This window comes from Oreochromis niloticus, linkage group LG7 (genome assembly GCF_001858045.2).
Source record: "Oreochromis niloticus isolate F11D_XX linkage group LG7, O_niloticus_UMD_NMBU, whole genome shotgun sequence".
NCBI classification, from domain to species: Eukaryota; Metazoa; Chordata; class Actinopteri; order Cichliformes; family Cichlidae; genus Oreochromis; species Oreochromis niloticus.
In genome coordinates this window covers 20,430,055-20,446,082 of record NC_031972.2, presented here as the reverse complement: position 1 = coordinate 20,446,082, position 16,028 = coordinate 20,430,055, and the positions used below count along the sequence as shown (strand labels likewise).

The 16,028-nt window shown below is 41.1% G+C and overlaps 1 protein-coding gene across 13 annotated transcripts in view; it reads left to right on the top strand.

Annotated features, from left to right (window-relative positions):
* Positions 1-16,028, top strand: part of dnm1a (dynamin 1a) — a 51,316-nt gene that overhangs the window by 16,205 nt on the left and 19,083 nt on the right. For 7 of the 13 annotated variants that reach the window (XM_013268303.3, XM_005470354.4, XM_013268301.3 and 4 more), the window contains exons 9-16: positions 2,150-2,217; positions 3,884-4,022; positions 7,925-8,011; positions 9,803-9,873; positions 9,959-10,010; positions 10,751-10,762; positions 12,259-12,288; positions 12,587-12,700. In XM_013268303.3, coding sequence (XP_013123757.2) covers positions 2,150-2,217; positions 3,884-4,022; positions 7,925-8,011; positions 9,803-9,873; positions 9,959-10,010; positions 10,751-10,762; positions 12,259-12,288; positions 12,587-12,700 — 573 coding nt within the window. Of the gene's footprint in view, positions 1-2,149; positions 2,218-3,883; positions 4,023-5,271; positions 5,411-7,924; positions 8,012-9,802; positions 9,874-9,958; positions 10,011-10,750; positions 10,763-12,258; positions 12,289-12,586; positions 12,701-16,028 lie in introns of all 13 variants that reach the window. The other 6 variants (XM_013268307.3, XM_013268302.3, XM_013268305.2 and 3 more) reach the window with 3 other exon arrangements.

The following is a 16,028-nucleotide window of genomic DNA, read 5'->3' as shown; positions in this document are numbered from 1 at the left end:
GAGATGTCAGGAAGTTATGCACAGGGTTTATATGGCAGTTTAGTGTCTTAGAAACCTTTAGATTATATTGTACTTGTTATTGTACAGTGTAAATCCAGTGCTGTTCAAAAGTCTTGAGCCACACCTTTTTTAAAACATGGGCAAACATACATAGAAATACAGTATATAAGGCAAAACAAGGGAATTTCTCCAATTATAATGATCTTCAAATTCAATATTTGGTATGATCACCTTTATATTCTAAAAACAATTGGAAATGAAGGTAAGAGTTCTTATAATTTCTTATAGTATTCAGGATTCAGGCTTCCTGAAGGACATTAAAAGCTCTTCTGTGGATGTTGATCCTACACTGCTTCAGTAATGTTATGGTCCGGGCTCTGGGGAGCCCAATCCATGACTGACAGTGTTTCATTGTGTGTTTTTCTATCCAGGTATACTTTTACTGTATTGGTAGTGTGTTTTGGATCATTGTCATGCTGAAAAATTAGCCACTCAGAAGCTTTGCAGATGGTGAATCAAAATCTAACTTTACTTTCCTGCATTTATAATTCAATCAGTTTTGACCAGATCCAAATTGATGGCTTAAATCCAACTACAAACCATGACAGAGTCTCTTCTGTGTTTTAGAGATGGCTGTAGGTCCTTGCCATCCTGTATCATGTCTTCACTTGATTTTTTCCCCCCTATTTCTTAAGGATGTGACTTTTAGATCCTATTCATCAGCTGATAGACTCCACTTGTCCAGTTCCCTCAAATTTCTTTAAGCCACACTGTACACAATGCTGAGATATGACAAGTTTTTAGACGTGGGAACTAATTATGTGTGCTTGAATGATTCATAGGTCAGTGTTAAGCAGCTCAATAAACAAAAAACATCCTTCTGAAAATGGCCCTGGGACTGGGTCAGGGACTGGACTGAAAAAGCAGCCAAAGAAAAACTGTGGAAGACCTTCAGGAAGCCTGGAGAAAAAAATACAAGAAAGTCTATCCCCTTGTAAGCTAAATCTAAACAAATGAAGAGTTGCTCAAGTCTGTAAATCAAATAAATAACTTTGGATTAGCAGTAATGTTAGTTTTTGTATTTTTTCGGCAAATTTAGTTTGTTAGGAGGAAAGAAAAGTAGGTCTCCTCACTACAAGGTTTGTACATTTCTTTCTGAGGAGCTGGGTCATAATTTATCAAAAGATACATTGCTGAAAAAAAACCCCTGTCTGTAACAAAAAGCAAGTGCCTCTTAGTTGGATTTCCAAACATGGACAACTCACTCCAAAACAGTCTAGTTCGTTTTTGGATGAACTGTCTTTGTAATAACTCTGCGTCTGTATTTTAGACACTGCAGACAGAAAAAAGGTCCTAAAGTCAAGTTTCTCTCAGTCTCTTTAAATCATGACATTTCTCCCCTTCATTGTCCCGCTTTCCTCGCCAGAAGGAAGTGCCTGAGCTTCTTCGCCCCGACGTCTCCCACCTTACCTCCCACACTGTTTCTCTCACTCCATCACCATTTCCATCCACTTTTAAAGCCTCCCCCTTGCCTTCTCTGTCCGCCTTTCACCTTGTATTAATCCAAAGCCTGTCCTCCTCTTTTCCACCTTCTCCGACCTCCTTCTCTCTAAGCCTTTGCTTGCTCCCTCTGGTCTGGTTCATTTTCTCTCACAATATGCCCGTCCTTCCTCTTCCCCGCTTTTCATCCAGTCCTCTTCCCTGTCCTCTCTCGCCCTCCCTTTGAGGATATAAAACTTACTGTCTGTGACCAAGTTGCAAAAAAAAAAAAGGCAGTGTTGGTTTCCTGCTGAGGTAAAAAAAAAAAGAGCAGGTTGCTTCCTAACCAGAAAACTTACTCAAAACACAGAAAACCCTCAAAGCCTGCCAGATACATTAGAAGCCGCAGCGGGTAGCTAGAAGTCAATTCATCATTATGTTTTATTTGCTTATGGTGCACGCTTCAGAGAAAATATTAAATTTTGAGTAAAAGCAGGGGAGAATGTGGCATCGCAGTAAATATAATGGAGATACTTGGACAAATATATTAAAAACAGATGTTGCAGGAATAGTCAACAAAGTCACATGAAAGCGAGCGCTGAGTTAGGGAGAATACAAAGTCTGCATGTGCATGTTTAACAACATCTTCCTTTCTCTGTCTGCCTTTCAGATGGAGTTTGACGAGAAAGAACTCCGCAAGGAAATCAGCTACGCTATCAAGAACATTCATGGCATCAGGCACGTCCGCCTTCCAGCTCACCCTCCACCCTTCCCTCTCTTCTTTCTCTGCTTCACCTCCCTCCATCTCTTTGTCTCAGTCACATCTAACCTGCAACTACCCTCCTTGCTAATCCAAGACAGCAGTAACACAAATTGAGGGCTCTGCTGCACACTAAGGTTATACAATATACTTCAGCACAGGGTCGTTTGGGAACAGACACAGCTGGTGACTGCTGGGTGCCCTCGTTTTTTATGTGGTTGCACATTCATGCTGATATAAGGGCTTTTCATCTCTGTACCTTATTTCTGGGATGTTCTTGTCCCCTCTTCCTGATGATGTGCATGTTTACTGTCTGTTTTATTTCACCCCAAAAATTTGGCTAAGCTTTGATTTAGAGTTTTGTTTGTCAAAATCAAACAACAGTATATGACAAAACTTGTGGGTTTGTATATATATATTTATATTTATAAAATATAAATGAGCTGTGCAAAGAAATCATATTTAATATATTTCCATTAGTGGCAAAATATTTGGGATTTCTATCCCTTCTGGTTTCTACTTCATGTCTCCAGACGGATAGTTCGTTCATGTATGTGTCTTTAAAATACCAGATAGATGGTATCTAGGATGTAAAAGCGAGATAAGATAAAAATAGTTGCTCTTCACATTTTGGTGTAATAAAATCATGCTTCTGGTTTTAGTATGTTTTAAAATAACCAGAGCTGAGCAAAACACAACAATTATGTGCAACAAACAGACTTATAAAAAAAAAGTAAGATAATATGTAGACTAAACAGGATAATACAAACAATCCAGACAGAGCAAAATAAGAAACAAAACAAATATTAAAAGCTGAAATTTTAAAACCAAAATGTAAATTTAGTTTTAGTTAAAATAAATATGTGACCCCCAAAGTTGCTCTGATTCTCCATTTAGTTATTTGAGAAACAAAAGTGTGAATGATTGTTTTGAGCCGTGGTTAGATTTGTTTAAATGTGGATTACTGCACATACACTGCTTAACAGTTTTATTAAACCACTTTAAGGTTAATTCCACAGCAGCCCTAAATAACAGTACTGGTTATTGCTAAAATCATTTTTATGTTCCTGCAGTAGTTAATCCACCAATATACACAAGCTCTTTAATTGAAATTATATAGTAAAATTATTGTTGTTATCACTGAATTTTCAAATTGACTGTTTTATTATAAAAAGCTGAAAAAATAGTAAAGGAAATTATTATTTTTATCAAGATGTCAAGTTACAGTTATGAATAAATTATTTTTAGTTTGAAACTATTTTTTAAAAAGTCTTTGCTTTTATGACAGGTGCTCTATTACATTTGTTAAGCCCTGTACTGTGTAAAATACTTGCTGTGATGCTTGATTATAAAAGGTAGGTATATGACTAATGTGAGTAACACGATGGACTCTTTGGTCTAAAACAATATAACAACAACTGAATATTTGCTGTGTAGGATCACATCCCAGTTCGTTGCCTTTTCCTGTCTTTTGCTGAATTTTTGCTTGTTTCTGTTTAAAACTCAGAAATGGAGAGTAAATCTTTATAATTAACACTCTCCTCTCTACCCAACCCTCTTTATTCCTTCTCTTTTCTTTCTTTCCACCAACTCCTCCTCCTTTCGTCTTTCGGCCCTGTGGCTGCTTCTCTCTGTGTCGGGCAGAACTGGCCTCTTCACCCCGGACATGGCCTTTGAGACCATTGTGAAAAGGCAGATTGGGAAGATTAAAGAGCCTTGCACCAAATGTGTGGACATGGTCATTTCTGAGCTAGTCAATACAGTTAGGCAGTGTACCAAGAAGGTAAAAAAATAAAAGCTAGCGCTTTTTTTCTTCCTTTCGACCTCTTCGGTCCCTCTGCTGTTCGCTCCCTTTCACTCTAACCACCTGACTCCCTCCAGCCCTCGCTGCTGTTGGACAGCGAGGGAAGCCTGGAGCGGCAGGGTGGGCTGCTGTACAAGTGCCTGCCCTACCTTACTGTAGTACTGTGGAGGGTTTGGCTGGACAGGCTGGCTGTGGTAGATGGTTGTGCTGAAGAAACAGAGTGGGAACGCTGAGCGATCATCAGAATACGTCTGCCTTAGAAAGCTATCAGAGCATTCAGTGATGCTCGGAGTAAACTGATGGGTAACATCACGAGGGCAACACCCTTTCCACCTTTTCTAGTGCAAACTAGACAAACACATATGCATAAAATCCTGTCTTTCATTTCGAATACCTGGCAAGCGTATTGGATGACCTCAGTATCCGAACTTTCTCGTGTGTGAGATTGCAGCCGTGCACCTGCAGCTGACGGGAGCCATGACAATTACTGCTTAACTTCACGCCTCAGGGGCTGCACTCTGAGCGTAAGATGAGAGAAAGCGGGGCCAAAGAAAAGAGCAGCAATCTTTATCCACGCGGATCGGCTGTAACCAAACAAGTTCAAGAGCGCGACAGCGCTGGGATGATAAATATCATGCTCGGACTCCCTCTGGAAGTCAGAGGAGAGCTGGGTGGAGAGGGGTTCGACACCAGGGGAGATCAGGCTGTTTTGGCTGGAGGTTGGGGTGCACAGCTGCGGTCTCGTGGTGTGTTGCTTGGAGTTTTTGGCTGGCAGAGTCACGCAGGCTGGGAGCTCTTTCTATTTCTTTCACTCTCCTCCTCCTCGTCTTCTTTGTTCATAGAGAGAGGCTCCAGCACTGTCCTGTTTTAGAATGGCTTTAGGGGGAAACCAAATGTCTCACTTGCACTTTCTTCCTTCTGTGCTGTTTATCCTTCCCCCCCACCCATCCACACACCCTCCCCCCTCTTGTCTTTGTCATCTTCATTCTGTTCTCCTGCTTCATCTCCAATTTTCACCTGCCTCATCTGTTTACTGCCCCTCTCCCTCACCATCTGTTCTCACGGCTTTCTTTTAAATTGGTCTCATCTTTTTACCGTCTTTTCCTTTCTACCTCCACTTACAACTCTTCATTCGATGCTTTTAATTTTCCTCTTTCCCCACCTATTTCTTCCATTTTTATTTCTTTCCTGCTCCTCTCTCTCTCATACCGCCTGCCTATCTCTGCAGGACGGGGCTATTCACCCCCGACCTGGCTTTTGAAGCCATAGTGAAAAAGCAGATCCAAAAGCTGAAGGAGCCCACACTGAAGTGTATAGATATGGTAGTGAGTGAACTCACCTTCACCATACAGAAGTGTAGCCAAAAGGTAAAATGTTAAAGAGAACAAGCCACTTTCGCTATCTCTGTTAATCTTACAGGTAAGGGTAGACTGATAGCTGGAGATTTTTTTTTACCCATACTTTATATAAAGATATATATGAGAGACAAACAGTATTTGTATCCCAAAAAGACCTTATATATTATATTTATTGGTTATAAGGAAGAAAATAATTTTTTTATCCAATGACTAGCTAATATTTCAAAAATAGTGCCAATGCTAAATTTTATATATGTTAAATAATGTTATATGAAGACTGTGCATAAAAAGCTACGTTGCTGTGCTAAAGTCTTATATCTTTATGTGGGAAAAAGGTGCAGCGATTTAGTGAAACATGTACAAACATATGTGGCAATGCAGAGCTTGTACAATACTAATGACGTGAAAAGGCTGCATAATTGAATGGTACCCCATGAGCCACATTGTGCTGCTCTGTAAAGGGAGTAGTGCACAAGTTTGAGATTTGCAAATTTGCAAAGTCTGATGCTCCAGAGACTCCACTGACTCCACTTTAATCAGCCGTGATAAACATAATCAACAATTACAACATCTTTGATTAAAAAAGCATTTTTTTTTTCAATTAAAAAAAGACACAAAACCCCCCAAAGTGACATAAAATGTTGAGCAGTATATGTCAACTGACCCACAATATATAAAGAATGAATGAATGAATTAATGTAAGTTTTGTTCACATTTAATTTGAAACACTAAACTTTAATCAGCAATTATCAGTCTATCCTTACTCCTTATGTAACCACGTAACCTTTATTTTAACTAAACTATCGTTATCATTTGGTTTTTTTTGTCGGTTATAACCGGCCTTATATTGACAACCAAGCACACCGCATGTTAGACAGCTTTTTGTTTTTTTCCACAGTATATTTCATGATGTCTAAAAACCATTTGATTTAACCGGATTAAAATCACACGTTTTCTGTCTCTGTCAGTGTGGTTTAATATACCGGAGTGACTGGTTGTGTACTTCCACTCATTGACTAACTGACGTGATTCGAGCGTCTCTTTATTTCTTCTTTCATTTCTCTTTCGTCCTCTCCATCCCGTCGTCCTGCACAAACCTTTGAATGGCTGCTTCCTCGCTAAGCGACTGACCAGCACAGAGTAGCAGTGCCACCTCCTTTGGATTTCTCTTCACTGTCACACTTTTGCAGTTATTTCATTGTATCAAAAAGATACTGTAATATAATACCCAGTGTTTGGGAAAATCCACAAAGGGGGTCAGTTTGAAGTCTTCCCACACCTCCCCGTCTCCCGCCCTCCACCCTTTCCCTGCTTCTTTGCATTGCATGCCAGCCTGAATCAAAGTGAGTGCCTCTGCCTGAAGCCTTTTTCTCAACACTTCTTTTCTCTCCACTGCTCTTTTTTCAGTGTCAGTTTTGAAGTCACTGACCGCAGCAGCAGATTTTGACAGATCGTGTCTGTCGTCAAGTTGCGTTGCATCTTTCTACCTGCATAAATTATCTGCCACTGAGCTGCTTCCATATGGCGCACGTAACGTTTCGCTATTTGGTACAAAAAACATGAAATGCTTCTCGTCAAAACGGTCTCCATTCGTAACGGCACAGTGATGACGTTGTTAGTAGCGTCTGCCTTCTAAATAAAATCAACATTCCCAAAATATCACAGATATGCTTCAGATGATTTGCACTGGAACACGTCGCTCCACTAAAACTTTAGATATGCAGTGTATGCTGTGTGATGTTGAAAAGACTCATTATTATTGGCAGTAAGACCTGAAAAACTCACTTATTTAATTCAAATACTGGCAAAAATTATTTAAAGTGTTTCTTCTTTATCGGTGTCATCTGCTCTGTCAGTGGACCAGACCTGGAAGGCGCTAAATAAGCTCCCAAACAACGAAAGAGGCCAATCGGTACCTACTCACTAACCCTCCAAAGATGCACTGTAACTTGCATGAAAGCCTTTCTTTCTCGTGCTGCGATTATTTGATTTTTTTTTGCTTTTCTCTCTTTCCTCACACTTCTCCAAATGTGTTTGTGTCACATTGGAGACCCACCAGCGTCTGCGTTCGTGGGTTTTGCAATGAGCTCATGGAAAAAGACCCACAGTGTGCTGGGAAAAAGAAAGCTTTTTCTGCCAGGAACATTGTTTATTCTGTGTTTGTGGTGAAAAAGAAGAAAAATCACAGACTTTGCTCTATTCTCTTACATTTGTTACACGGTGGGAACGAATGCACATTTGGCACGTATTATTTTATCTAACACAAGTCAACACCCACTCAGGGTGAGCAGTGACTAGAGCTGAGTCTGCGATAAACCCAGACCCCCTCAAACATACCGTGTTTAATTGTGTTTCTGTAACGTATTTTGTTGTGTTGTGGAACTGTGTGCTGTGGTTCTGTGAGATCTTCTTTTTTTAAATTTGTTTAATGAATCTTGTACATTGATGTGTGACAGTGTGTGCATGTGTTGGGATCTGTGTTTGTTTTTTGGGCTACTTACCTACTGTTTTCTGTGCTCACAGCTGGCTCAGTACCCCATGCTGAGAGAGGAGATGGAGAGAATTGTCACTCAGCACATCAGGGACAGAGAAAGCCGTACTAAAGAACAGGTAAAGCAGACAAACTACAGTGTAAAGTGTGTGGGGGGGGTTGTGATGGTGTGGAATGGGGTACGTTTGCGTAAAACAATGATATGGACGAATTGTTTTGTCATGTTTTAGATCAGTGTGCATCCTGGTGTGTGCTGGAATTTGTCATTGTTCTATATAATAACCGCGTCATGATGTCTTAGGAAGGAAAGTGCTTTGTTGTCTCTTAAAGTTGTGATATTTTTCTTTCATGAAAGCGGGCTGTGAGATCTTTACACTGGTCTGTTTCCAACTAGGGGTCCATTATCTCAAAATTTCCATGTCTGCAAACCATTTTCAGTTACAAGCTGCTCCTATTTAGTGCTTTAATCTTATTTCATATTCATTTTTTTATGGAGAATATAATAATTTGTAATGTAGAAAGTATTTCTGCAGAGAAGCAGGGGCTTTTAACAGTTTGTTCTTACTCACTTCCTGCTGAAATAGTTTTTCGTAAAGTGTATCAGTTTAATTTTACTTGCTGACCAATCACAGTGCTTAAGACTGCAAGTCACATTTTACCATAAATTCATACAGCGCTTTATTCTAAACACTTCAAGCACTTTACCTAAGTCACATACACCCACCAGCCACTTTATTAGTTACAGCTTGCTTGTACTGTTCTAGACCCTGTTTTACATCAGAACTGCCTTTATTGTGTGTAGCAGAGATTTACTAACATGCTGGAAACATTCTTCTGAGATTTTGGTCCATATTGATATGATGGTATTACACAGATGCTGCAGGTTTGTCAGCTGCATATCCATAATCCCTGCTCTGTATTCTGTGGTCATAAAGGGATCGACATAGTCAACAACAGTGCTCATAGTTTATATATAATGATCAGTGGCACCCGATGTGGTCTACTGCTGAAGCCCATCTGCTTCAAGGTTTGATATGTTGTACATTAAGAGATGCTCTTCTGCATACCTCGGTTGCTTTCCTATCAGCTTGAAGCAGTTTGACCGTTATCCTGTGACCTCGAGAACCAGCAAGGCATTTTTAGCCAGAGAATTTCTGCTCATTTTCTCTTTTTTGAACCATTCTCCATAAAACCCTAGAGATGGTTGTGTGGGAAAATCCCAGCAGATCAGCAGTTTTTGAAATACTCAGACCGGCCCATCTGGCAACAACCATGCCAGATTCAGAATAACTTCAATCACCTTTCTTTCTTATTCTGATGCTTATTTTGAACGTGAATAGGTCTTGACCATGACTAAATTAAATGAAAGGGTGTACCTAATGCAGTGGCTTTTGAGTGAGTTGACCTAATATGCATGTCTTTAGGCAGAAGCCAGAGCACTCTAATGAAACCCATGTAGGTACAGGAAGAACATGGAAAGTTCCCAGCTGGGTTTTGAATCAGGAACTTCATGCTGTGAGGTGACAGTGTAACCTCTGTGCTGCCTCGTTCCCCTAGAATTTTCACTGGATGCTATGACCTTTCCAAACATTTCCGTGTAAATGCACACGCACATACGCACACACACACACACACACACACACACACACACACACACACACACACATACACACTGTTACGAGAAAGAAGTTAAAAAAAAAGGAAAACTCCAAGAAACCGGTTTTGTGATGTTGCATTGCTCTGTGTGTATAGTGATAATAAAGATTATTCAGATTCAATGATACATTGAAAGTAGCTCAGATTTAATTCATTGAGTACAGCTGAATGTATTACAAAATGAAAGCTGGGGACCAGGGCTCCAGAATATGATATATAAGTATAAAACTGACTGTTTTACTCTCTCTGTTCAGGTGTTGCTGTTGATAGACATTGAGCTGTCCTATATGAACACTAACCATGAGGACTTCATCGGATTTGCCAAGTAAGTTTAGAAATCTGCTGCCGCTACAGTGGAAAGTCTTTACTACTTAAGGTCAAAGTACAGTATCGCATGTCTTGTTGTGCAGTGCCCAGCAGAGGATCAACCAAATGAGCAAGAAGAAAGCAGCCGGCAATCAGGTACTCCGATCACTAACAGGCAGACACGCTGTCTGTATTCTTGCTTAATAGTGCAGGGCTGTGCTGTTCACTCCAGGCCTCTTTCAGCTGCTGTAACATGATGATTCCACTCCTCCAAATATGTTTTGTCTGTTGGCAAGCAACGTGCCAGCTGAACTTTATGAAGTTTTACCCTAAGGCTTAGTTCTGTTAGCACTCAGCTCTTGTGTTTTCGCTCATGGTAAATGTTGCACAGCTATACGGTCTATGGTTACAGTGGGCAACAGCCCATTGGTTATACAATGCCACAACCCTGTGCTGCTCTTGTACACGTTACACAATAATGGACAACACTTGTGTGGTCACGAAACAGCTTGTCCTTTTGGTGAAAAACCATGATAGCTCCTGCGGTTTAAAGCTTTAAAGACAACAACAGTTATTATCTTTCCACCCAATAGAAAGCCTTCTAATTAAAAAAAAACAACACAGTACAGTAACTGAATATTTAAGTGTAATGGCTACATATTTATGGTTCAGTAACAGCTTTTGCATGACGTTGCTTTTTTAAAGTGTTTTGAAGCGTTTCCTGTGCATTCTTCTTCTACTTTTAGCATATTTTTATTTTACTCTCTTCTTCTTCTTCTTCTCAGCTCTGTATGTTTTAGTATCTGTCATTTTGTTGCCTCAAGTTTCTTCTGAGTGTTTTCTTCTTTGCTCTCTTTCGTCCCTTCCTCCTTCTCTCTGTGGCTTTTACACTTCAGGATGAAATCATGGTGAGTAGTGTGGGGGTTGTGATTCTGTGCATGTCTGCAGGTGAGCATTTGTATGTATGAGCTCATATCCGTACACGTTACATATATCAGGATTTATGTGTTTATAAATGTTTAAACTTGTATGTCTTTTATGTATTTTAGGCTGTAATTAATAGTGGATACATGAGTGTGTGTGTGTGAGTGTCTGTGTATGAAATAACATTCAGAGTAAGTGCTAGTAGATTAGCAGGTGGCTGTAGTTAGAGATGCTTGGCTGCTTCCCTGTGCTCCTTTTTTTCAGCTATGTCATCCCCGCAGAAACGCAATTACATTTCAGGGTTGTAAATATGCCATAAAAAGCTTTTGTACACATAAAAAGAAGTGTGATTCTCTGTTATATAATGTTATTTTGTGTGTGCGTGTGTGTGTGTGTGTGCGTGAACCCCACATGCATCTTTCAGAAAGGCCCAGTTTGGAGATGTTCAGTGTGGCTTTGGCTCTGCAGTTGATTTGCTTTGGCAGTAAATAGATGCCCCCCAGCAGTAGCTTGAACTACATGAAGAGGGAGTCACACGTCTAAAGAAGCAGTAAAGACGAAAGACAGAAAAGAAGAGAGTCTGAAAAAATTCTGATAAATGTTTTCCCTGGAAATAGTGATCAAAGGGGTCTTAGCGTTCCCCTGCCTCTTCTAAATTCAAAGTAACACAGAAGGCCAGAGGACATGAATACCTGCAGACATATGGCATCCCTGTAGCTGTCACTGCTTCCACCCAGAGAAGGGTCAAAGGTTAGGGGCACATTGTAAGCAAAGTGGTGAACTTAACATCCTGTTTATAGATGGATATCATTGGCCCTTAAAGACCCCGAAGCTTCTGCTCTTCTCATTCACTGCTGGTCTGACCTCCATGCAGGGAAATTTAGGAGAGCATGAAAGTACAAACTCAACATTAAAAATGTTTCTGAAAACACCGCTGCGTCTTAGATAATCTTTCAGATATAAAAAATCCTTTACAGGCCACGAAGTTATGCTTAAAGCTAACCACACCTTATGATAGATCCTAATCTAAATGTTCAGGAATTATAAACTCTTTATAGAGATTAATTATTAATTATTTAAAGATTTTCGATGGGTTTACATTGTCGGTAGGTAATTTCCAGCTTTAAATTCTTTTATTCTGCTTTAAACTACTTTAAAGGGAAACAATTGAATTGAATGTATGTCATTTAAATGCTCTTGCTCAGATAATTAATCTGCTGCTTCCATTTGCAAAGCTCATACCTACAGTGTAGCATAAAACAGGATCGCCTGCATTTCACTGCATGATCTTCAAAAGGTGACACGGGCCACTGCAGCCTCCTTATCTGCCTCGTCCCTCACCCTGCTTGCTGTCCCCTTGCTGCCATCCCAGCAGCCGGCTGTAATGTGCTGGCAGTTGACCAGTCGTGTGTATTTGGCCTTTTACTAAATGCCCTATGCTGGCATAGCTTTGTAATATTCTCTCCACATTCTCATTCAGCCGGAGAGAGGAGTTAACGATCGGTTCAAGGTAAATAACCTGCACACCATCGTACTGTATGTGTGACTGTAAAGTGGAGGGAATGAAATACAAGAGAGCTGAGGAGAAAAAAGAGAGCGAGTGCGAGGAGTGTGTTGGTGGTTTAGCTGAGCGTTTTTGTTGCCTCATTCACTTCTGCTGTGTAGGTAGGCCTACATATGTGTGTGGTAAATGTCTGTAAATGTAAAGGTTGATGGATGTTAATGTTAACTTTGTGAAATGTGCAACTGGTGGTTGAGTTTCAGCTCATTTCCTTTCTGTGTGTCTACTATATCCGTCTGTTTCTCAGGTGATCAGGAAGGGCTGGCTGACCATTAATAACATCGGCATCATGAAGGGAGGCGCCAAGGAGTACTGGTTTGTCCTCACCGCCGAGAGTCTGTCCTGGTACAAGGATGATGAGGTGAGACAGAGTTCACGTAAAGTCGCTCGTGCACACGGAGTCACGCGGTCAGGGTGTTTGTGTGTGTTTGCATGTTTCAGTATCTGCACACTCAAAGTCTTGGTTTAGAGTTCTGTTTGCGGTCTGAGCTGCAGACCTGATGACTGAATCATCTGCCCGAAGCATCAGCCAACTGCTTTGTAGTGTTTTCCAAAGAAAAATGCAGCGTAAGAGATTCATAAAAGTATGCGACACTGCACTACAAGTACTTGTTACTGCATAGAAACAGAGCTTTGTTTTGAAAGGGAAACAAAGGGTTCTTTGCAGGATAATTGATTCAAAGTTAAACCCGACTGAAACTCAGTTTTGAAGGCTCAGATCAATATTTGAAAATCTTATGATGATGATCTGAGACATGTTGTTTTTTCCTTTTGTGTGCGTTGACCATAATATATAAATAAAAAAACAGAAAGGGACTTAAAATGGGTCATTTAACGAGTTGAAAAATAAACTGGATAGTGCCCCCTGATGGATAAACAATATTATGTCCGTGCAGTGCAAATGACCACAGATCAACAGTATTCTGATTCTTGTGTTCCAACTTATGTGCTGACACAGATTTTTCTGTGTTTAGCAAACGTCAGACTAGTCAGCCGCTCCGTTTTTTGGTGTACTTCAGTTTGACAGGACTTTGGAGTTTGGCGGTTTCATATAATTAGGAAAAAGCTTGTTTGGGAAAAACAAAACTTGACAAAATTGACATTTCCTCACAGTATAATTTGATTATACAGCATGTAGTCTTGTGATCCGATTCCTACTGTATGACACTATGAAATTACATTTTACTGTGGCGGTTTTTCTGCATCTTTACCGCACAACCCGACAGAATTTTCCTGGGATCCGAGTGTTTATTCTTCGTGACCTGGTCCAACATTCAATCCGACTCATTCCACTGGCAGCTATGACTGCTGGTCAGTGTTATCTTCTGCACACTGATATGATTCGCCCTGACATGCCTTGTTACTGGACTTACTGGTCAAAGCGGTGTCCCATGATGCTTTGCAGAACTATTAGGAGCTAGCCACAGTCTCGCTGTCTCCATGCCTTAGCCACAGCCTCTGTGCGCGCTGACATCAGACTGTGTGTGTGTGTGTGTGTGTGTGTGTGTGTGTGTGTGTAGGACTGAGCAGACCTTTCTAAAAAGTCAGGACCCCACAGCATGTCAGACATTGAAGCTGGCACACATATGTGCATACCAGAGCCCTTGCATTGCCCTGTTCCTAATTACACAAACACACACACACACACACACACACACACACACACACACACACACACACACACACACACACACACACACACAAGCTGCTTCTAATAAACCTACTTTATTTCAAAGAAGGGGCACAAAGCGAGAGGGGGACTGGATCGTAGGGGTGGAGGCAGGAGTGTCTCTCGTTAGCTGGTTAGCAGCAGGAGTAACAAGGACCATGTGAGGAGAGAAAGTGGGGAGAAGAGGTAGCACAGATGGGGGATGCAAAGAGGTAGGAAGGGCTGGTTTAGTACATTACATCCTCCCTTCCTGCCTTTTCCCTCCTTCTTTCCCAGAGACGTCCTCAAAAGTTCATCCCAAAAAACAAAAGAAACAGTCTGTCATCCTTTCCTCGCCTCTTGCTTTCTGTCTCAGTCTTTCCTTGTCACAGTCTCCTGTTTTTTTTATTCCTGTCTCCTCCCTCCATCTGTTACCTCTCTCTTATAATGTCTATTTATTTGAACATGGAGCTGTGAGGACGCATGGAGACCTAGAACCAACACCACGTGCTGACGTTACAGCTCAGCTCAGCCTGCTGCTGTAGCTGTAGCCTAAAAAAAAGAGACTTTACATGATGTTTTATATCCGACATTTTACATAAGCCCCTCACACACTAGAGTACTCCTAAGGAATTATGCTGACCACCTGGGTGGAGACCTGCCAAAATACGATGCTTTGTTTAGTTTCAGGGGGAAAAAATGCATCAGTGCATGCAGAAAACTCCACGTTTTTGCACACCTTTTTTCACGTATATGCATTGAAATGTTCTTTGCACCATCTTGCAAAACCAGCGCACGACTGTTTTATTGGTGGTGCCGCTTGTCACGGGGAAAACCCTCACCATGGTCTGGCAAACGCATACACACATGGACACACTCCACCTCCAGACACTAATAATAACTTTCGACCCAAGTAGTGGTGCCATGATGTTTTGGTTAGTGTGTGCGTGTGTGCACGCATGCATGTGTGTGTGCTCTTAGAAGCCTTCTGGTCTGTATTACCACAGGACATGCCAGTTCTTTGAATTAGGCTGCTCTAAAGCTGAAAGCTTCCCAAAGCAGAGTGAAAGTTAGGGGGATGAGCCACAAATAGAAAAAAAAAAAAGTTGTAAAGAGACATTGTGTATATGAATGTAAAACACTGGATTTTATAGACTTGTAACGCTTGTGATAGCCGTGCATTGGTATGATCAAATCCATATTTTTACACAAGCATGTGACAACCGCAGTTTCGCATTGACAATAGTACAAAGGCACATGGAATGGCTTGATTTCATTTGATTTTTTTAGTGCCTGTATTAACTTTGGGTGCCCTTTTTCTTTTGTGTGTGTGTTCAGTCACTGCGCATGTGTGTGTCTGCCCGGGTTTCCCTGCTCGTGCTGTAAAGCTGCCAGAAAGCCAGACTCTCCTGGTGATCCCAGCTGTAAACATCCTGGGGGGAAACTGCAGACCGCTGCTTTCAGCACACTCATAGTAACATGCCTGCTTTAATGGTGAGCGTGTGTGTGTCTGCGTGTGTGTGTGTGCATGCACATGGACTTTTGCTTTGTGCGTTACGGGTGTGTGTATGTGTATATATATATAAGTGCATATACACTTGTGTGTTCGGTGGCAGGGCTGTAAATGGAAACAGGTTGGTTTTGTGGTGTTCACTCCTGAAGACGATGCTCTGTGATGAGGCACCGTGTGAATGTTTCTTTTGCTTTGGTGTGTTTGCGAGGGAGTGGGGATTCGAAACGGTACACTGCGGGTTTGCTTTATCAAAGACAGGCAGGCCCGAAGGTAAACTATGGTCCCAGAGAAGAAGTAGAAGCAAGGGGGGGCAAGTGGAGGGGGGTAGCTAAACTTGTAACTTTTCACATGACATCACTTACAAACACTAAAACCCACAATTTTCTGTCTTTTTTTGGCGGGAGAGCTATATAAAAAAGCAACAAAAAAAAAAAGCCAACCCAAAAACAAAACGGTGAACAGACAATGATAGAGTGGCTGCTCTTTCAACATTTTTGTCTGGTGGCTTCCTGCCTCTCTGCACATTAC